This window comes from Stenella coeruleoalba (genome assembly GCF_951394435.1).
Source record: "Stenella coeruleoalba genome assembly, chromosome: 11".
In the NCBI taxonomy this organism is placed as follows: Eukaryota; Metazoa; Chordata; class Mammalia; order Artiodactyla; family Delphinidae; genus Stenella; species Stenella coeruleoalba.
Genome location: NC_137157.1, coordinates 86626262 through 86649784, shown reverse-complemented (window position 1 = coordinate 86649784; position 23523 = coordinate 86626262). Strand labels below are relative to the sequence as shown.

The 23523-nt window shown below is 35.6% G+C and overlaps 1 protein-coding gene across 3 annotated transcripts in view; it reads left to right on the top strand.

Moving 5' to 3' along the window:
- The window catches only part of AEBP2 (AE binding protein 2), a gene marked incomplete at its 5' end in the record, with an annotated part of 101339 nt that overhangs the window by 51605 nt on the left and 26211 nt on the right, over positions 1–23523 (top strand). For all 3 annotated transcript variants that reach the window (XM_079938045.1, XM_079938046.1, XM_079938044.1), the window contains 2 exons: positions 3145–3352; positions 8810–8917. In XM_079938045.1, the coding sequence (XP_079794171.1) occupies positions 3145–3352; positions 8810–8917 (316 nt within the window). The remainder of the gene's footprint in view (positions 1–3144; positions 3353–8809; positions 8918–23523) is intronic.

The following is a 23523-nucleotide window of genomic DNA, read 5'->3' as shown; positions in this document are numbered from 1 at the left end:
GTCAGTTTCAGTTGGGTAATAATAATAAAGAGATCTTTTAGAGTCTTGCTACTTAAAATGTTGTAGCAGCAGCATCAACAAGTAGGCTCTTGCTAAAAATACAGTATGTCAAGTCTTACCCCCAAACCACCGGATCAGAATCTGTGATTAATAAGATCACAGATGTTCATACACATATTATTGAACAGCACTGCTTTAAATTATTGAAACTATCTGAATAGAGTGAGTGCTTTTTCTGGCTTAGGTTTTCTTAAAAATACCAGGCTGCTTTTGTTCACATTTTACAGAATCAGTAAGTTCATTGGGAAGGAGAACTAACTGAATGAACAATCTTAATATATGCTTGAACCTAGACACAAGGTCAGGTGGAATGTCACCTTTTAGTTCTGAGCATCTTGTTATCCTACTATTATAGGAAGAAGGACTTTCTATGAAATCTTTATCTATCTCAGGGCCCTGTCAAAAATCAGAAATTGCTTGTAACTCGTCTCCTGTGCTCTCCTGCATCAGGACTGTTGCCTTTATCAGTCTTAAGACTGGAGAGAACCACTGATTCCGGCATGGATCTGGGGCCAAAAGGTAGCCTGGAGGTTTAGGATTAGACACTTTCTAGAAGTTGGAGGAGTCAAGAAGGGATCATAAGGCAGGACTCCAGTTTGCCCTGCTGGGCTCTGGGAGGCTCTGTGGGGATGCTGCCCAATTGTGAAGTGTCTCTTGCGTCTTCCAGGGTAGGGTACCTGCCCTTTATCTCCTCTGCCATTGCATTTGCAGCTTGTTGCCAATGGTGGACAAAGTTCATGTCCTTTAACACCTGCATTATGTTCTCCTTTTATGAGGATCCACATCCACATGAAGTACTATTTTTCAAGTGAGTAATGCTGCATGTAGACAGTATTGCACTTAAAATTGTTAATATTTTGTTTGCCTTTGGAGTTAATTAGTATGGTTTACGAAAGTATGAACTTTACAGTTGAAGTGTTTTAGAATATATGAAGCAAGTGATAAGGAAAATAGGTAACCATTTGGCAGATAAAGGCCTCATGAGACTTGAAATTTCTAGTGCTCAAGTAAAAACTTGTGTTTCAGTATATACCGTACTTACAGTTTATTCCTGCAAAAACAAACAGTATATAAGTAGATTTTCAGGTATTCAAGAATTGATTCACATTGGAGAGTTTTCTTGAGATTACAGAGTTTTAGAATGAAGTTTTAAAGTTGCAATTTAGAATCTATGTATTGACTGGTAGATAGTTAGCCAGATGGACTTAAATATGTGAATATCCTTCAAAGGGAAATCTGAGACATTTTTCACATCTGAAACATCCTACAAAAACATTTTCGTTATCTTTGTAAAATGGGTGCATTTGATGTTAGACACAAGTCATTATTAAGCTTATTTAAAAAGTTCAGTTTAATTCTTGGGTGTGAACAAATAAGGTTGTAGTGGTTACAGGTGAATGTTCTTGTTTTTAGAAGGCATGTGCTGAAATAATTGTGGTTGAAGTATTATGTTTGCAACCTGCAGATGATTGAGAAAAACAAATTATAGCAATATAGCAAACAGGACAGGGACTTTCCTGGTGGTCCGGTGGTTAACACTCTGCACTTCCAATGCAGCGGGTGAGGGTTCGATCCCTGGTTGGGGAGCTAAGATCCCGCATGCCACGCAGCATGGCCAAAAAACCCCCAAAAATGAAAAAACAAAAAACAGCACAAAGTGTTAATTGTTGAGTTCAGATTTAATTATTTTTATTAAGATATAGTTGATGGTACAATATTATATACATTTTCAGGTGTACAGCATAGTGATTCACAACTTTTAAAGGTTATATTCCATTTACTAGTTATTATAAAATATTGGCAATATTCCCTGTGTTGTACAATATATCCTTGTTTATCCTAGCTTATTTATGTTATGTATAGTAGTTGGCACCTCGTAATCCCCTGCCCCTGTCTCGCTCCTCTCCACTTCCTGCCTCTCTACTGGTAACCACTAGCTTGTTGTCTGTATCTGAGTTCAGGTTTAGATATATTTTTCTGTGTTTTTGAAATTTTCTATAATAAAAGCTTGGGGGTAGGGGGGAAGCATACCCCTTAAAAGTTAGTATCAGTTTTATAATTTACTGGTACTTAAATTACAAGCAGTTATATAGCTTTTAATGGATTTAGTCTGAAGCATTCTTACTGTTGGTCCTTCTGTGATTGATGCCATGTCCATGTAATTTCTCTATGGAGAAGATATTGAAAAAAGAATTAGAAAATGAATTGCTTTTAAGATGAAGGCAAAGTATTACATTTTATTATGATGTGAAATTTTGAACATTCAAAATGACTCTATTACTTTTATTACTAATGTAATAATTTTTTAGTAAATAAAAGAATTACTAACATGTAATACTTTGTTTAGTAAATAAAAAGTTAAAGGGATTGATTGGCATTTTCAGTCTTTTTGGTGCAAAGGAGTTTAAAAAAAAAATGAGGGCCAGGAAAGTACTTCTTATTTAGACTTGGGTAAAATCAGAGAAACTTTTATTGCACTCAGATTTCTCTTTTCTGCCTATTATTAAGAAGGGAAAATACAGCAAAATTTCCCAACTTCTTTGAGATGGAAAGAGGTAGGATGTGATAGCAGTTGTATTCTCAGATTAGTGAATAGAAGAAAAGATTTCAGATCAACAAGTGATTTGCAGAACTGTAAAGATAATCTTTTTATTCTGAATTATTTGCAGTTGGAATCTATTACTTTATCATGCCTCTTAGAACTGTGGAAGGGATGAAATGTGAAGAGCTGTGTGTGTGTGTGTGTGTGTGTGTGGTGTGGTTTGGTTTATTTTCTGTAGGATATGGTGTTGGGGACTTCATGTCTGCCAAAAGTTGCTCAAATTATCCCGCATCTGGTTTTGAGGAACTAGCTTTTCTTACCTTGATTTGCACTTTATTGCAAATAATATTTATTTGAAATTTAGTTTCAGAGAATAATTATTTGAAACTAAATAATTTTAAAGCAGTGTTGTTTTCTAATGGAAAATATGGTTAGTATGCTTTATGGGGCAGAATGTCAAGTGGTAATCTTAATTATTTATAAGATCATATTCATGTTAGTGAATTTCTAGGAATAACACAGCCTTTTTTCTTCTTTTGTAGCATAAGCAGTACTATAATGGATGTAGACAGCACAATTTCCAGTGGGCGTTCAACTCCAGCAATGATGAATGGACAAGGAAGCACTACTTCTTCAAGCAAAAATATTGCCTATAATTGTTGTTGGGACCAGTGCCAGGCTTCCTTCAACTCTAGTCCAGATCTGGCAGATCACATCCGTTCCATACATGTAGATGGTCAGCGAGGAGGGGTTGGTTTTGTCATTTCTTTTTTTCACTCCCTGTTTTCATTAGTTTTATTAATTTATAATTGCTAGTTAGGCTTTTTTTTTTTCAAAGTAATTTGGGATTGCTTTTACACAGGGTTTATTTTTTTCAAATGTTTTTTTTTCCCCTTTTATTTACTTCCCACATATTTGATGGAATCAAATTAAATAGAACATATTATGTGTTTTATTTTAATTTGCTCTTAGGTATATTACTTTGAAGAAATTAGACTTTCTACAATACAGTGGGAGTATTGTAAATGAATACTATGTATTTCAAGCTTCTGATGTTTTGAGTTGAGGACATTTAGGAATTGGCACTGTTTGGGATTTCTGTTGTTAGAGTGGTCTTTAGTTATCCCTGATGCTGAAATTAACTAGAGAAACTATTGGTACCAGGATTAATATAAACAGTCCTGTTAAATGGCAATCTGTACTCATTATTTGTGATAATTGATCATCTTTCCCAAGTCTTGTCAGAGCTGGCTTAGTATTGACCTGTATTCTTTCAGGAATCCATTTAGTTGTGTCAGTTCATATACTTTTTATTGATTAGTAAATAAAGAGCTAAAGCAGATTAGGTGAGGCACAGTGTAATGGACCAAAATATTTATAAAATTAATAATGTTATAATTTTTTTCAACTTCATCTAGGTTTATGTCTTGGTTAACCATACTTAGTATGTTTTCCAGAAATTAATGTCACATTGTAAGTACAGATAATTTATTAGGCCACACATTGCCTGTCAGTGTGCCATCACTTTTGAGATATACTGATACTAAAATGGTTAAAATCTTCTTGGTTTAAATAAGTGGGTAACTGTTTCCATGGTGGTATTGATATTTAGATTGTATTACTGATCTTTTTTTTTTTAAACACGCAACCGTAACAGGCACTCCTCACGTTTTTACCAATGGTGTTGCATTTGAAATTTCTTTTAAGAGATATTTGCTGTTATCACAATATGTTATAATGTTTCAGCAATCTTTTAGTTACTTGATAAGTAAACATTTGTCATATTATTAGATTTAACGTATATGGGGTCTGGGTAGACACCAAAGCGTGTATTAATGAACTGTGCCCATCATATGGTATTTTCACTGCGTAACCCACCCAGCTCAGTGGTTAAGCTCCGTTGGTAACAGTCTTTATTTCCCCCATATATATATCTCAGATTTTTAGTGAAACTGTCTTAACCAAGTTGGTTTCTTGGTCATTACAGAGTTGCCTTTTGTGAGCCAGTGCTTGTTGTCACTTGGTATATATCACTAAGGTAGTCTTTTGAACCATGGCATGATGCTTTTTAGTCACTTGACTTCGCAACTGCATATAGGATCCCAAGCTATGTAGGCGATCTCTTAGGAGGTATGGGAGAATTTCACATTTCTAAGTCTTGATCCTACAAGTTGAGTTGGCACACAGCCTTTAGGAGAATGTTTTCTGCCTTTTACAGATTTGAAGAAAAAATGGAGTTAACAGTCTGAATGTATCATGTAATCGCTGCACCTGCGCGTGTCTTACTGATATTACAGAGCTAGGCATGAAGTTGTGGTGTTTCTACAGTAACTATAAACTTGCTGAAATGGAAACCCCCTCCCCCATGTCATTTCTTGAATGCTTATTCATAAAATTACTTTATTACAAATAATAAGATTTTCTGGCTAATTTTAAGAGTAATGCTATTGACTTCAGAAAGATGTCCTGATCTTTGAAGGACATCAGTTGCTAAACTGCAAACGTAAAGAATCAGCTTAATGAAGAAAATAGTTTCCATTTATTTCTACATATCAGTCTTTGATATCTAGACTTAAGCTTTCAGAATGAAAGTGTGAATGAGAATTTGAAAACTTGATACTGCTAGATAAGACAGGAAATCTTGATCTAGTTTGTGCTTTAAAATAGAATAGTTGTGTCTACGGCCGTACCACCCTGAACGCGCCCGATCTCATCTACAATAGAGTAGTTGTTGGTTGGAACATTTTTTTTTAAAACGACCTCTTGGAAGGGAAATTAAAAAGAAATCATTTTAATTGTTTTTAAATGTACAGTTCAGTGGCATTAAGTACATCACATTGTTGTGCAGTCATCACTACTGTCATTCTCTGGAACTTTTTCATTATCCCAAACTGAAATCTGTACCTATTAGACAATAACTCCCTAATCGTCTCTTCCGCTAACCCCTGGTAACCACTATTCTATTTTCTGCCTCTATAAAATTGACTATTCTAGATAACTCATGTATAGTGGAAAACAGCTGATTTTGATGACATTTTTAAAGAATTTTTATTTCTCTTCTTTCTACTCCAAGTGTTAAACTGTCATAATAGAACAGAAACAAATGAGTAAATTATTGATAATTCTGCAGGATTTTATGTTTCTAATTACTGAAAGATGACAGTTTTTCTGGAGCAGTAAGTTAGTAAGATCTAAATACTATATTAATTCCTGTTCTTTTTCTCATCCCACTCTAATCTTTGCCCTGGGAAAAACAAAACTGTCATATAACAGCTTAGAAACTTCTTTACTTTCCAGTAAGCTGTTTGTGTTGCCATGTCATGTGGACTTTATATTTGAAGGATGAAATCAGGTGGAGTTTAGATTTTCCTGACCCTTTCAAAGTGGGTGGATACTTAATTCTACATTAAAGGAACTTACCATTTAAACACCTTTTATGAATATACCTTTTTAAAAAAGAATCATGAGAGTACTTTCTTGTATTTAAAAAATAAAAACAGGGACTTCCCTGGTGGCGCAGTGGTTAAGAATCTGGCTGCCAGTGTAGGAGACACAGGTTCGAGCCCCGGTCCGGGAAGATCCCACATCCCGGGGAGCAACTAAGCCTGTGTGCCACAACTACTGAGCCCATGTGCCTAGAGCCTGTGCTCTGCAACAAGAGAAGCCACAGCAATGAGAAGCCTGCGCACCGCAACGAAGAGTAGCCCCTGCTCACCGCAATTAGAGAAAGCCCGCACGCAGCAATGAAGACCCAACGCAGCCAAACATAAATAAATAAATTTATAAAAAAAAAAATAAAAAGCAAGAAAAATTTAACCTTTTTTGTTAAGTAAAATAGAATTGTGTTCTTCGGCTCGTACTTCTGTGCATGACTGGATTTCAGGAACGAGGCTGAGCTGTTTTACTAATCAAATTTCAAACCCCTGTGTCCTCTTAATATACACGTAAGTCTTGGTAGGCAGGGAACTTAATCTTGTAGGATTTCAGTGGTTCCGTAAGATCCATTAGTGTTCTGTTTTTTTTCTGTCTTAACTATTTCTTACTTTAAAAGCAGTTGCCAGAAAGAAATCTGTTTGTTTCTTGTTGCAGGGGTGATTTTACATGTGTCATTTTATTAAGTTCACTTTTGTATATGTTCTTTGGTGTGTTTGAGGGAAGAGGGCCAGAGGGAGATTTTGAGGAGGGGCGATAATAGGATATTATTATTCAAAGACTCGAATGAGTTACCTCTATGTTATTTAAAATGATATTTTTAGACTCTCATGGTTAAATCCGAATGCTGCTAGGAAGTGGAATCAATCTTAGGAGGTTACTTTGTGTTTTGATTGCCAATCTGGTATCTCCTGAACACAACATGAAGTTGGTTATATCTTTTGCAAGAAATGAGAAATATTTTATTCTTGTATTTGGACAGTTTATCGAATATTTTGTCCTCTGTTTATTAAATACCTTTTAACAGAGGAAATTGAAAATGTTAGCACATTTAATGTGGCTAAAAATTATGGGATACAAAATTATAGCCTTCATTTTAGACAGAGCTTGAAAGAGCAGACTGATTTGAGACAAAATAAATATCAAAGACATTTGCTTCCCTTTTACATGTTCACATTTTGTGAAAAACTGAGCTAGTTTTTTCCTAAGAGCTTAAAGGAACCATGAGATCATCCATTCAAACCCCTTCCTGACTTTAGATTGTGTCTCTCTTCTTTAATATAAAATCTTTTTGTATCATTTTACTGCAGAAGGAATCTAATTAGTAAAAGTAGGCTTTCTTTCGCTCCCTTTGAGCATGTAAATTATGCTGCTTACTGGCTCTGTATTTGAGTATATCTGACTGATCTCACTTTACTAATAGTAATGGAATTTTCCTTATGCATGCTTGTTAGACTTTTACAGGTTGCATTGTATTACTTTGCAGTGGGTTTTACAGTTTACCTAAAGAAAATTTTGTCTACATTCATTTAAAAAGTAGCTTTTAATTCTGGTAACTTTAGGAATAATTTTATAAACATGTATTAGGGTCAGGAATTTTAAGTACCAAGGAGGAAATGTTATGACTTACAATATCTGCTTAACTAAAAGAAACCAGCAAATCTGTTGTAGAATCGAGATGTGCGCTAACATTCTTTAAGCGTATCAAACAGCAGCAGCAGTGTTGTCTTGTAAAATGATTTTGAGTAAAAATTGATCTCAGTTACTTTAGACTGTTTTTCTAGACTTATAAAAAATTTTATTTTACACTTACTGTTTAATGATTGTTTCCTCAGTCCTGTGTGTAGCTTTGTTCTGTTCTATATGCAGTACATTATAATCTTCAGAGTGTGGCTCTATCTATAATTGTTATAACCTTAGAAAAGAACAGAGCCTATATATGGTTTTTGAAGGTAGCGGTTACAGTAGATTCGTACTTCTTTTACTGATGATGGGGAGCAGTTTTCAGTGTTCAGTTTGATAAAAGTAGAATCGGTCAAAAAATTGATACCTCAATGGTAGGAAAAAGATTATGTTGTTAGTTGTTAACCCAGTCACACTCGGTTGCCTGAACCCAAGAATGTGGATCTATTATGATGATAGAAGTATCTCATGACATTGCTTTTGCAGCTATATTAATTTTAACATTCTATATTAGATTTTGCTTCATAAGCAAGATAATTGGAAATCATTTTTAATAAGTAGAACAATATAAACATAAGTAGTGTTAGTATACATTTGAGAATAGGAAATCAAGAGCAGAAAGACTGTAATTGGATAATTTGTTTACTCATTCTTTGAATGAGTGTCCACCAATTGACTGTTTTGATTTATTTTCATTGTTTCTTTATACCTTAATATATTTCTGATATTTACAATTAATACATGCTTGTTCCCTCATGCAGTAAATACAAAAAATGTAAATAATGGTCCATGGTTCTAGTTCCTAGGGCTATATTGTTAATATTTTGTATATTTCCTTCTGAATGGCACTTTGGGATTGGTGTATCAGTTCCTTATTGAGGGAATGGACAGCAGCCTTAATGGGGAAGGGTTAAAACTATACCTCTCATTCTGGAAGTTCAGGAAGTTTATCTACAGTAAGCATTTTGATTGACTTGTACAATAAATGTCTCTGTGAATTGAAGACTTCCAACATGTTTATTTGAATTTACAAGGAATAAAAGTCCTTGTTGAAATAAGTGATGAAAACAATTATGGCTCTTCTTTTAACAGGTATTTGTTTGCTTATGGAAAGGTTGTAAAGTATATAACACTCCGTCAACCAGTCAGAGTTGGTTACAGAGGCATATGCTGACACACAGTGGAGACAAACCTTTTAAGGTAAGTAAGTGTATGTGAGTTTTTTTTTTCACTTCAAGTTAACACGTTTTTTAATGGGCATACTTTTGCCGTTCTAAAAGTTTTTTAAAGAACCATTTGTTTTAACATTCCCATAGATGCATGGAATTTATAAAATAGATGAAGGTAAAGATAATTTAATCTAATTTTTAAAAATTTGAAGACCAGAAAAAAGTCACTGTGAAGGTAGGGTCTTGAAAACAGCTAGTGTGCAGATCAGTGACTTGAATGTATGTCTTTAAAATTGCTTGGTTGTGGTTAATACCTCGTGCTCTAATTATATTTTCTCACTGTCATAGGTTTGAACCTTTTTATTAGCAAACAGTACTGATTATTATATGAAAAAATGAAATTGTAGAACATGAAGGGATTTGATTCTTTTCACTCAGTTTTGAGGTCATGCTACTGAGCTCAGTCATAAATTACCGAGTCAAATAGATGTATTTGGGGAAATCTGTACAAAGAGCAATTTTCTGTAAAGACCATTTTTCCTTTTATCCTCATTAAAAGTTAAAATATTTTGGTTTGTAATTATGGAAAGTGTATACCATAGAGGTTAAAAGTTTGTATTTAAAGAAGTTTCATAAGTTAACACAGTATCTGCTGGTATATAAATACTGTGCCAGAAACTTCCCTTGGGTTTCGTTAGAGAAGGAGATTATTCTTGTAGAGTTATTTTTTTAAAAATTACTTAATTTTTTTGGGAAAGACAATCATTAACAATTTAAAAAATTATAAAGAAAAAATTTAATTGAGAAATCTTGCTCCCTTTCTTGTTCCTTATTTTCGCTCCCCCGAATATATAACCATTGTTCTTAGTAGTGAATTCTTTATGAAACTACAAGCAGATACATATATAAGATCATTCTCCTTCCTTTTACACAAAATCTAATAAACTATATACTGTCTGTATCTTATTTTTTATAAGCTTTTTATTTTAGAGCAGTTTTAGATTTATAGAAATATTACAAAGATTGCAGAGTTACTGTATGTCCTATACCAAATTTCCCGTTATTAACATTTTTATTGTATGTATGTGTACCTTGCTTTTGTAACATACTTTCTAGTAGAGATCTTTTCATATCTGTTCATAGACAATATTCTCTTTTTAAACAGTTTTACAGTATTCCATTTTGTTGCTGTAGCAGTTTATTTAAGCAAACTTGTATAGATACTTGGGTTGTTTTTAGTCTTTTCCTGTTGCAAATAGTACTGCAGTGATAAATCTTTGAACATATGTCATCTTGTACATGTGTAATTGTATATGTAGGAGAAATTCCCAAAATAATGTGAGTGGTTGGATCAAAGGCTATATAAGCATTGGTAATTTTGATAAATACTGCCAAACTGCCCTCTCTAGGGGTTGTGTCCTCATCAGCAATGTTAGAGTGTCTGCCTTCTTCACAGCTTTGCTAAGAGGGTGTTGTCAAACTTTTGTGTTTTTGCCCATCTAATAGATGAGAAATTGCATCCTGATGTAGTTTTTTATTTTTATTTTTTGGCCGCGCCTCATAGCTTTCAGGATCTTAGTTCCCTGATCAGGGATCAAAACCCAGGCCCATGCAGTGGAAGTGCCAGGTCCTAACCACTGGACCGTTAGGGAATTCGCTCCCCTGATGTAGTTTTGCTTTTCCTTTATTATTGATGAAGTAGGGCATCTTTTCATATGTTTAACCATTTGGATTTCTTTTCTTTTGTTCTTTTTAAAATAGTCTCATGGAGCCTTCTGTTGGCATGTGGGTCCTATAATGTTAACCCCCTAGTCTTCCCTATAGTCATACTACAGATCCTGGCCCTGAAGTACGTGACCTGGGACAGTTTTTTGAACTTCCCATCTAACACATAACTGGTAATAATAGTTACCTCATAGAGTTGTACAGTATATAGCTAGTAAATGTAAGAGATTATTGTTGTTAAAGTAAAGGAATCATTTCATTTCTCGTTTTATTTCCATATATTTTTCTTTAAGGCAGCAATTCTGTTGCTGGTCGATTATGATGTTCAGGTTAATTTCACAGCTTGTACAAATGGATTTCCCTCCCCAGATCTCTTTTTAGAAACTAGAGAAGATTCCCATTGGAGAGGGGGGAAGAAAATGTCTTTAAAAGGCAGAAGTTAAGGAGTGTGAGGCATTGTTCTATAAATCATAGGAACCATTTGAATCAAAAAAACATTTTTTGATGTCTGTAGTACATGGCAACGTGCTAGGCATTTGGGAAGCAAGGTGAGTAGGAAAGGCAGGCCTCTGCCCATCAGGGAACTTACATCTTTAGGTTTATACAGATATAAGTAGATTTAAGTAGTGAAATGTCACTATAGGTCACTATAGTGACCTTCAAAAGGTTCTCTGGAAACATGAATTAGTGATGAATGGGGCTGGAAAACAGTAGTAGGAGGTGAGTGGGAGTTGGCTATAGAGAGGAGGTGATGAGGTGATGATGCTTGAGGCAAGTCCCTTTGAAAAAAATTTTTTTAGTTGTAACATGATATAATGTACAATAAAGTATTTAAAGTACACTTAAGTGTTCAGCACTTTACAGGTTTGTTTCGTATGTTTGTATGCACCTGTGTAACTACCATTCTGATGAAGAATATTTTCAGTAAAAATACTCAGTGTCCCTTCCCAGTCTATCCCCCTCCATCCTCTACTCCTTCCCCCAGGCCATGTTACGATTTCTATCGTCCTGGCTTAGTTGTATGAACTTTTGTGTCTGGCTTTTTTTCACTCAACAAAATAGCGGTGAGATTTGTCCTTGTAGGTATCAGTCATTAAAAAAAACTGCTGTGTAGCATTCCAGTGTCCAATAAACCATAGTTTATCCATTCTTCTGCTCATGGTTTTCTAGTCTTTGGCTGTTATTAATCAAGCTGTCCTAAACACACTGTCTACATGTCTTCTGATGGCACACATGTACTCATTTCATTTCTCTTCGTTGCATCGTTAGGAGTGGAATTACTGGGTCATAGAATATGGCATATTTAGCTTTAGCAACTACAAACTCTTTTTCAGATTGGTCATATCACTTTACATTACCACCAGCAGTGAATGAGAGTTTTAGTTGCTCTGTAGTTTGGTATTTGCCATCTTGTTAATTTTAGCCATTCTGGTGTCTGTGTAGGGGTATCCCATTGTGGCTTTAATTTTTATTTCCCTGGTGAGTAATGATATGTTGCACACATTTTCATGGGCTTTTGGCTATTTGAATTTCCTTTTTTGGATGAAGTGCCTATTCAAGCCCTTTTCTATTATTTTATTGAATGATTTGTCTTTTATTATTATATAAAGTTTTGTATATATTTTGGATACAAGTCCTTTGTCAGATATGTATATTGTAAATGCCTTCTTCCAGTCTGTCTTTGGTTATCCTTCTCACCTTTCCTAATGAGATCTTTTGAAGAACAGTTTTTAGTTTTAATGAAATCTAATTTATCACTTTTATGGTTAGTGCTTCTTACATTCTATTTAAAAATTCTTTGCCAACCCTCAGTATAAGATGAGGAGGATCGTAACAGAGCTAAGAGTTTTGTCTCATGGTAATAGGGAGGTCATTTCAGAAGTGTGTGTGTGTGTAATATAATTTACAGGGGCTTCCCTCGTGGCGCGGTGGTTGAGAGTCCGCATGCCGATGCAGGGGACACGGGTTCGTGCCCCAGTCCGGGAAGATCCCACATGCCGTGGAGCGGCTGGGCCTGTGAGCCATGGCCGCTGGGCCCGTGAGCCATGGCCGCTGAGCCTGCGCGTCCGGAGCCTGTGCTCCGCGACGGGAGAGACCACAGCAGTGAGAGGCCCGCGTACCGCAAAAAAAATAAAAATAAAAATTTACATATCATAAAACTTACCAAGTGTATAATTAAGTAGTTTTTAGTGTATTCACAGGTTTGTGCAACTCACCACTAATTACAGAAATATGTACTTTTGAAAGAAAGAAAAGGAAGCATAAAAGAATGAGTGGACTATTTAGGGAATCACATGTAGTTTCATATATTTAGCGATACTATATGGTGGCAATTTGAAAATATGTAAAAAAAATTTCTGACTAGTGAGCTTGGACTCTCTAGAAATTAAGTATAAAAGTAATTGGTTGCAAAATGTTTTCTTTGCATTACTGTTCTTATCTCTTATTACCTTCTAGTCTGGAATCCGATTATTATAAGGAGTTTGCATTGTATTTTTTGTCTTTTATTTTTACCATAGGCTTCAAGCACTTGCCAGAGAGTTCAGTTGTGTTCATATCTTAAACAGCATCGGTGTGGCTGCTTTGTGGTTGGATGGTTTGTGTGTGGGATAATTGATAGAATCATCTTGAAGAGAAATTTTTTAAAATGTACACTGTCTTTACTGAAAACATTTAAAGTTGTTAATTCTTTAGAATGAAGCCTGAATAAATAAAAGGGATGGAGGGATAGGGAAAGGAAGGGCTAGTATAGTGCCTAGTGTTGCCTGGCTACGACAGACGTTGGGAGTTCACAGCCAGCAAAGCTTTTCCTTAGTTCCTAGTAGACTCGCTCTTCTTCCTCCACTCTGTCACATGGAAATAAGTGTGTTCTGAAGGTTATGCTTGCTTCATATTAAAAAATTTGACATTGACAAGCTTAAATAAGAAGATAGTGGAACTATAATCTAACTATCTATGATATTTGACTTCTTAACATATATGTACAAAGTAAAGAAATAAATGGGATCATTTTGCACCTACGTGTATTGTACCTTTTTTTTTTTTTGGGGGGGTCATGTTGCTTGACTTGCTGTATCTTAGTTTCTGGACCAGGAATTCCCTAGCCTACCATTTTAGTTTTGTATTGGACATCATTTCATGTCAATAAATTAACTTTTTAGTGGTTGTGTGATCTTTCTATGTAATAGTTTACCACATTTTATTTAATCATTCCTTGATGGATTTTGTTGGTCCAGTTTTCCACAATATAATCAGTTAACACATTTTTATAAACTACTTTTGTGAGCTAATATAAATTCCTAGAAGCTATTTTGTTCAGTCAAAGGGTATATGTCTAGGCTTGCTTTTGAAAGGTATTATTCCCCCTACAGAAAAACGTACCAATTTGTATTCTAACCAGCAGTGTATAATATAGTGCCTGTTTCTCAACAACCTTGAGGCTTGTTATTCTATCTTTACCAATCTGCCGGTATATGGTAACACATTTCTACTTATATACAGTGCAGACACATACAGTGTAAATACAGTATAAATACTTTTCTATGTATTCACATCATTTTTCCTCTGTATTAATTATTTTGTATTTTTAGAATGGAAATCCTTTTTGAGCTCATTATTCTTTTTTATAAAGTAGGAAAAAATTTCCCTCCTGTGATAGGAATTAAATATTTTCCCCATTTTGACCTTTTTCTTGACTTTTTATGGTACTTTTTCTAAAGCACAGATTTTTTAAACTTTTAATTTTGAAAAATTTCAACTTGCAGAAAAGATACAAGAACTCCCATATATTTCTCTCTCACACATGTATGGGTAAAGAACTCCTGTATACCCTTCAGCCAGATTCACCAGTTAACATTTTGCCACATTTTCTTTCTCTGTATCTTTCCATCCAGCAGTACATCATCCATCTCTCCATCTGTCTCCCTCCCCCCATCTCTCTCTCTTCTTTCCTCCCTTTTTTCCTACATACACACACACGCACACGCGTGCACACTATTTTGGGGGAACCATTTAAGAGGAGCCGTATCCCTAGATACTTCAGTGTGTGTTATTTCCTAAGAGCAAGGACGTTCATTTACATAACCTTAGTACAGTTACCAAGTTCCAAAAATTTAACATTGATGCCATCAGCTATTCAGATTTCACTAATTGTCCCAATAATGTCCTTCATAGCCGTTTTTCTCCCCCCTTGGTTTAGCATCCAGTTGAGGATCATGCATTACATTTAGTTTTCATGACTCCTTAAAACTTACAGTTTCCTCAGCCTGTCTTTATCTTTTATAGCACTAATATTTTTGAAAAGTATAAACATTTTATTTTGTAGTATGTTGCCCACTTGGGGGTTGTTTGATGTGATCAGATTCAGTTTATGCATTTTTGGTGAAAATAGAATAAAATTGTCACAGTATCACTTCAGGGGACACTTGATGAGAGTTTGTTCCATCATGGATGAAATTACCTAGCATCACTTGGTTAAGGTGGAATTTGCCAGGTTCTCTACCATAAGCTTATTTGTCCCTTTACAATTAATGATTAATTTTTGGAGAGATACTTTGAACTATGTGAATATATTGTTCCCCATTAGAACTAGTTTTAGTATCCATTAATGTTTCTTGCCTGAATCATTTATTACTATGAGGGTTACAAAATGAGTTTTTTTCTCTCTTACCATCTAAGTTTATAAGTTGACATTCTACTTTCAGTGCTTTCTACTCTTTATTCTATCAGTCAGTCAATCATCTGTCTACAGAATGACTCATGTATTATGTTATTCTTTTTTTTTAAAATAAATTTATTTAATTTTTGGCTGCATTGGGTCTTTGTTGCTGCACGTGGGTTTTCCCTAGTTGCGGCGAGCGGGGGCTACTCTTCGTTGCAGTGCGCAGGCTTCTCATTGTGGTGGCTTCTCTACTTGCAGAGCATGGGCTCTAGGCACACGGGCTTCAGTAGTTGTGGCACGAGGGCTCAGTAGTTGTGGCTTGCAGGCTCTAGAGTGCAAGCTTACTAGTTGTGGCGCACAGACTTAGTTGCTCCGCGGCATGTGGGATCTTCCCGGACCAGGGCTCGAACATGTGTCCCCTGCACTGGCAGGTGGATTCTTAACCACTGCGCCACCAGGGAAGCTGTATGTTATTCTTTGGCTTATCATACATGACTATCATTTTGATGCTCATTTAATACAGATTTTTATATGTTTATCAGTTTTTGCTCATGTGGCTTCTGGAGCAACTGTCTAAAGATTCAGATGGTAAAAGTCCATTGGAGTGTTGGTAATGGCAAAGGCTAGAAACTGGAAGTCTGTAAGACCTAATTGAGTTGACATGGGAAATAAATGAAAGTCATGGATGTGTCATTTATGTTTAAGTTACATTTGATGTTTCTTAAACTTGTTGTTTTGTGCTTGAGAAGAAGTTAATGTCATATGAAAATAATTGATCATGTCAGCTCGTTATGAAATTTTAGTTTTGTAAAATCAAACATACTCCTAAAATGTAAATATAGTTTTTTCTTTTAATAATGTTTATCTTTTATAATTAAAGTGCAAAGATTATTCCTAGATAAGCACCTTCTGCCCCGGCCTCTCCCCATATTCTCTTTGTCTTGTGTATACACCCTTGCTTTGTATGTGCATTTAGAGTTTGTGTGAAGGGGAGTTGCTGCTGCCATTTTGTTTAACGTAGTGAAACCTTTTATTATTAAAGGTTTGGAAAACATTACATGTGTTTATAGGACTAGGATTTTGGAATTCTTTCAACTATTCTCTGGTCTTCTTTTTTTTAAGTGTGATTTTGATTTTTCTTAGTCATTTGGTATTAAGCTTTATCATGGCTAATTGGCTTCAACTCACCATGCTCAGAAATATTTTACTTAACTGAAGAAAATAAAAATTAGTCATACATAGCATGTTTGGTGATCGTTTTGATTTCCTTTTTTGCCAGTGTGGCAGTGGCTTGTCTGGACAAATTTGTATAGTATGTTAGAAATTACATAGTTGAACTTTTCAGATAGGCTCCATAGTTTTTTTTTTCTTCCTACATGTTTCTCCCCTACTCTAGTATTTCTGTTTACTTTGAACACAGTACTTGTCGTCACTTAGTTGTCATGGGTTAATGAATTTATTGTAAGTTTTCCTCAGCAGCTAGTCTCCAGCAGCTCAACATGATTGGCTTCGTTCATAATAGTGACACATCTGAGTGACTTCTTATTGTGATAGAGTATTGCTTGAAAAACTCAGATTTTCTTTCAGGCCTTATACATGAAATAGACAGTCTTTTTAGGTGTTTTGGAATCAAGAACGTAGCCTAAATTGTCGATGAAAAAAAAAGAAATTTTATCAAACCAGACTTAAACTATCATATCTTTATTCCTGTGGGTGGCTTACAGTTGTGCACACAGGCAAATTCTGGTAATTTTTACAGGACATAGTGATGCTAATAATACATCATACACTGCGATGGGTGATGCAATAATTTCCCTCTTCAGTTCCTTTGTAACCTGTTTTATAATGTTAGTCGATACTGATAATTTAAAAAATCTTCTGCTTTTTCCCCCCAGCATTTTTGAGGTATAATTGACAAATAAAATTGTAAGATACTTAAAGTATACGTCATGATGATTTGATATGCATTAGTCAATTGTGAAAGTATTCCCTCCATCTAGTTAATTAATACATCCATCACCTCACAGATATATGTATAAAATACATTTTAAAATTTTATATATATTTATTATGTATCTTTTTAAATTATATATATGTGTATATATATATTTTTTTGTGAGAATCTTTTGCTTTTCAACAGACATTCTCTGTAATAACACAAAGCTTAAAGCACCCTGTTCTAGCTTTAATTCTCTGTGTGTATGTCTCTGTGTGTCTGTGTATTTGAAGCTCTCATGTTCCCTAGCCTCGGCAGACAGTTTTTAGCAGGCTCCCACTGACCAAAGATGGTACAGTTTGAGTAAAATAAGGAAAATAGCTGCAGTGAACATGATGATACTGAAAAACAAAAGGTGATTCCTCTCCCCTCCAGAAATGAAAAACCGATTGGTCACTGTTGAGAATGGTAGGGATCTCATTATTTGGAAATCTGGTAAGAATCAAGAGGTAGTTCTTTTTTTACTATATGAGCTGTGCCACTTGGTATTCAAATTCTGGTGCCTGAGTTGCACCCATGACCAATTAAATTAGAATCTCTGGGATGTGCTGCCTGTTGTTGCTATATTTAAAGAAATCTTTCTGGTGATTTGGGTGTGTACCCAGGCTTAAGAACTTCTGTTTACAAGATATTTCTCTTATGGGGGGACCTGTAAGAGAAATACCGCTTATTATAACACTAGGTGAACTTTGTTAGTTATAAAAGCTGATAACTAAGCAATATTTCTCTGGTAAATGAGGTTACCAATTCAGTGCTCGTTGAAAGGAGGGAAAAAGGCACAGGGGAAGAAAGATGTATGCTGTGTTTACTATGTGCATGTTGCATATGGGATCTTGTTTTTACTCTTTCTTCTCTGGGCCTCCTTGATATCACACTTGCCTGTTGTTCATCCCCACCCAGACTCAGTGGCTGCTTCTTCCCAGTCTGCTTTGCTGACCTCTGTTCTGCCTCACTTCTAAATGTTGGAGAGTGCTGTCAAAAATTCTCACCCTAGGGCTTCCCTGGTGGCAGCAGTGGTTGAGAGTCCGCCTGCCAATGCAGGGGACAGGCTCAGCGGCCATGGCTCACGGGCCCAGCCGCTCCACGGCATGTGGGAGCTTCCCGGACCGGGGCACAAACCCGTGTCCCCTGCATCGGCAGGCGGACTCTCAACCACTGCGCCACTAGGGAAGCCCCATAGTCCTTTGGTTTTAAATACTGTGTATATTCTGATTACTCCCAGATTACCTCTAGCCCTGACTTTCCCTCTTGGATTCCAGAATAGAATATTCAGCTTGGATGTCTAATAGGGCATTTTGAACTTAACATGTACAAAATCTTGGTTTTCCATTTCAAACATGGTTCTGTTTTAGACTCAGTAAATACTAAGATCTTCCATCCAGTTACCCTGACTTTAAGAGCCCTGAAATAGTCTTGATTCTTCTCTTAACTTTTCCTATACTGCCCCACCGCCCCATGCATTAGCAAATCCTATCGATTTGCTTGCCTCTCAGGGTATTTTGAATATTATTACTACTTCTCACTCTGTTATTCCCAGTTCTTCTAAGGTTCACTTAGTTATTACTATTTGAAATCCTTGATAACTCCTCTCTAAATTAAAATCTATTTCTTAGCATGATGCATAATATCATATCTGATACTTACCTGCTTCTCTACTCTCATTCAATCCCTTACTTTACCTTCATAGGAAATTGTGTTCCAGCCATACTATATTACTTGTAGATCTCAAATGGGTCACATTTTGCCCTCATTGTGGTTTTGTATAGGCTGTGCTTTCTACCTGAGAATCTTAAAAGGTTTTTGTTTTGGAAAGATTTTAGAATTACAGAAAGGTTGCAAAGATGGTACAGAGGGTACCAATGTACCTTCACCCAGTTTTTTTCCCCCGATCTTATCATCTCACATTCTGTGGTACATTTGTCAAAACTAGGAAACCAGCGTTTCTACCTGGAATTTTTGTTTTCCTTTAGATTACCTGCTAATAAATACTACCATATCTTCTGTGAAACTGGTGTTTTCTGCTCTATGTTTCAGTCGCCCCTTGTAGATTTTCATACTACTTAACAGGAATATGAGTATGAATAAGACAGTCTTTGTACTAGCAAAGAAAGTCTTAGTGTTGCTTCATTCGAACAAATCTGTTTGAAAAAACTGTCATTCCACGTTTCAAATTTTATAACAGCTACTTGCCCACAAGAGTAGCTGACATATTGAATGTTTCAGTGGATTTGGGAGACAGAACATTTAAAACACTCAATGTCCAACAACCAGTTTTTTCCCTGATTGTTGAAACAGGCTTTTTTTTTTTTTTTTTTTTTAAACCAGAGCACCATGTGTGGTAGCTTGAGTTCCGTAGTCATTGTTGTATGTGTGGGTGAAACATTGAATATTTGAACAGTAAAATCACTCAGCACTGTGAGATGCTTGTGTTAAGGGGAGTGAAGGCACTAAGACCATTTGAGGCAGCAGATTTGTCTCTCACCTTGTTCTCTGGGATAAACACTAAATGAGTGGAATATTGATTAGATGGTGCTTAAAATTACTTTCTCTGTTAGGGTAAAAGAATTTGTGTTTTAGTGAAAGGTGTGTGATTCTGTTGTATTTCTTTTCATTAAAAGTACTCTTTTGGGGCTTCCGTGGTGGCGCAGTGGTTGAGAGTCTGCCTGCCGATGAAGGGGACACAGGTTCGTGCCCCGGCCTGGGAAGATCCCACATGCCGCGCAGCGGCTGGGCCCGTGAGCCATGGCTGCTGAGCCTGCGCGTCCGGAGCCTGTGCTCCGCAACGGGAGAGGCCACAACAGTGAGAGGCCCGCGTACCGTAAAAAAAAAAAAAAAAAAAAAGTACTCTTTTTCTCTCATTCTAAATTCTCATTGTACTTTCTATATTTTCTTTTTTAGATTTGTTTTTTATTCTTGACTGATGAATAATCAAAATCAAAGATAAAACAATTTTCTGTTAGAATTCTCATTATTGATTTTATGTCCTGAGCATTGAATCATTGCTGATTAAAATAAACTTGTGATATTTACTCTCTCACTTCTAGATACTACCAGGGCTTATTCTTTGTAGTTTTGAAGGAACCCAGGACAAAATGGATCTGTTAGCCTATTTGGGCCCTTGTAATTAAGGATAATCCTGGGTGGATTCATATCACAAAATCCCTTTCAATTTAAACCTGAGGACTTGGACCAGAACTGTTATTATCATTGCTGCTTTAACTGTGGTCACGTAGCAAGCAGTTCTAAAATTTGAAATGTGGAGTTTCTCAACAAATTTTTTTGAATAACCAGTACTAAACTGGGAATCCAAGGGCAAAGACTATTTTATTTATATCGTATTCCTTGAAGTATCTGACACATGGGACACAAATTATGCTTATTCAAAGTATGTTTTTATTTTTTATTTATTTTTAAAAATTTATTTATTATTTTTGGCTGCGTTGGGTCTTCGTTGCTGTACATGGGCTTTCTCTAGTTGCGGTGAGCGGGGGCTACTCTTCATTGTGGTGTGCGGGCTTCTCATTGCGGTGGCTTCTCTTGTTGCAGAGCACGGGCTCTAGGCGCACGGGTTTCAGTAGTTGTGGCTCACGGGCTGTAGAGCGCAGGCTCAGTAGCTGTGGCTCGCGGGCTCTAGAGCGCAAGCTCAGTAGTTGAGGTGCACGGGCTTAGCTGCTCTGTGGCATGTGGGATCTTCCTGGACCAGGGCTTGAACCTGTGTCCCCCGCATTGGCAGGCAGATTCTTAACCACTGCACCACCAGGGAAGCCCTAAAGTATGTTTTTAGGATAGGTGTTAGGAAATACAGGGATGACATCTAAAATTGAAAAGAAAAATAAGTACTGCATGGCTTAGTCTATGGCAGTACTGTAGAATGGAAATATGTGTGACCCAAATGTGTTGTTTAAAATTTTCCAGTGCTGTGTTAAAAATAATTGAAAAAAGTGAAAATAATTTAAGTAATATCTTTGACTTAACTGATTATATCATTTCAGCACCTTATCAATATACAGTATAATTAATAAGATGTTCTGCTTTTTTGGTACTAAATCTTCCAAATTTGGTGTGTATTTTATACTTAACAACACTTTTTAATTCAGACTAGCCACAATTTAAGTGCTCAGTAGCTGTATGTGTCTAATGACTAAAATGTATTGGACAGTGCAAAACTAACCCATTAGGGCAATTCTACTTCATCACCCTTAATTCAGGTGCTAAACAATTCATCTTTATTTAATTTATTTTTCTAACCATTTTTTAAAAATCGAAGTATTGTTAATTTACAGTGTTGTGTTAGCTACAAGTGTACAGCTAAGTGATTCAGTTATACATACATATATATAAAATGTATATATATTCTTTTTCAGATTATTTTCCATTATTGGTTATTACAAGATATTAAATATAGTTTTCTTGCTACACAGTAGGCTTTGTTGTTTATCTGTTTTATATATAGTAGTGTGTATATGTTAATCCCAAACTCTTAACACCACCCCCATCTTCATCTGTATTTAGATTTCATAAAATTTGCAGTTGGAGAAGTAGATTCACACACTCAAGTTTTCGAAACATATTTAAAACTTTTTCAGTAGTTAAACTGAATATCAGGTTTTAAATTAAAATTAAAAGTTATTAAGGAAATACAAATAAAAACCACGATGAGATAACACTTCATACTCACTAGGATGGTTTTAATAAAATAAATGGAAAATAACAAGTCTGGGCAAGGATGTGGAGCTATCCTTGTATAACCTTGTATTTGTTTATACATTGTGAATACACTGAATACCACTGAATTGTATACTTTAAAATGCTATGTTATGTGAAATTCACCTCAACAAAATTAATAAAATTAAATAAAAATAAAAGTTCAGTTTCTTATAGTAGCCTTATTTAAAATGTTAAGTAGCAGCATCTGGCTAGTGGCTTCTGTAGTAGACTGTGGTGTTCTATGGCAATGTGGTAATCTACAGAAGACAGAAGCTTTAAAAACCATTATTTTCTGGTACTCAAAATACGTGTAGTAAGTTTTTAAATTCTAAGAATTCAGCATCCGTTAGATGCTAAACTTCTCATGGTCAGAATCTGTAGCTGAACATTCTTGATGTAGGCTATCTGAGGACCACACTATTGATAGGATTGTAAGAATTAAATGAATTGGTAAGCACTGAATATGGCTAATTGCTTCTTTTCAGGGTTCCCATAACACTCTGTGCCTTACCCCTGACTATAGTCCTTTGAAGTTGTTGCTTTGTATGTATGTCTTGCTGATCACATGTAAGCACTTTCAGGGCAAGAACTGTGTCTTAATCATCCTTATACTTCTAGCATCTTACATAGTACTGAATATAGAATAGATAAGTATTTGAACTAAAATCTTGAGTCATTCCTCTGCCTCTTAACCTTTTGTTAGCAATTCTGAGTACAGTTAGAGCCCATAACATGTCTCTTGTATATTGAAATAAATAGAATAATTATTAATGGGACTATATAAGGATTTTGCTGTGAAATGTCTTAGCTAGCATTGGTTTTTGTCAGAATCTATAAGCCAGTGTATTTAGAAATACCTGTGATTTGCAAGATGCTTCTGGTAATATATATATATTCATGAAAGTATGTTCCTGCCTTCAAAATGCATGGAAAAGATGAGTTAGGATAAATTATCTAATTATGCTCTGAAAGTGTGAGGATGTCCTCAAAAGAGGATGAGCTCCCTTTCACATGGGCAGATTTAGAGAGATTTTGTGAATAAAGTTATAATCTCAACTAAGAGAGGGTTGTAGTGTGTTTTTAGAAGTTTAAAATGGTAGAGGTACGGTACCTAGATTGAAAGAAAGAGCCTGGAAGCATGTGGATTTTTTTGTGGTATTATCTAGAAAAATGTAATTAAGTTGAACCACCTAGGAATAATGTGATGGATACATTTAGTAGCATACGTGGCAAATTTGCGTACTTGTAGTTTTGTTTTCAAGTCAGAAACTAAGCAACTTTAATAACTTACTAATAGAAGGCCACCAGCAAAATCCAGCTGTGGATTTTGCTATTTGGGGATCGTTTTGGAAAATGTTTGTTTTAATTAGTAACATTCATTTGTTAGAAGACCTGCAAATACTATTTTCTAAGATCTAACTAGAAATCACACACTTGCACTGTAGCTAATTTGAGCATTGTAATTTTAGTGATATCCAAACATTCTGCATTCATTGTTGGAATAGCAGATCTGCCAGGTGACTTGGGTAGTTAAGTTGACCTCTTGTTT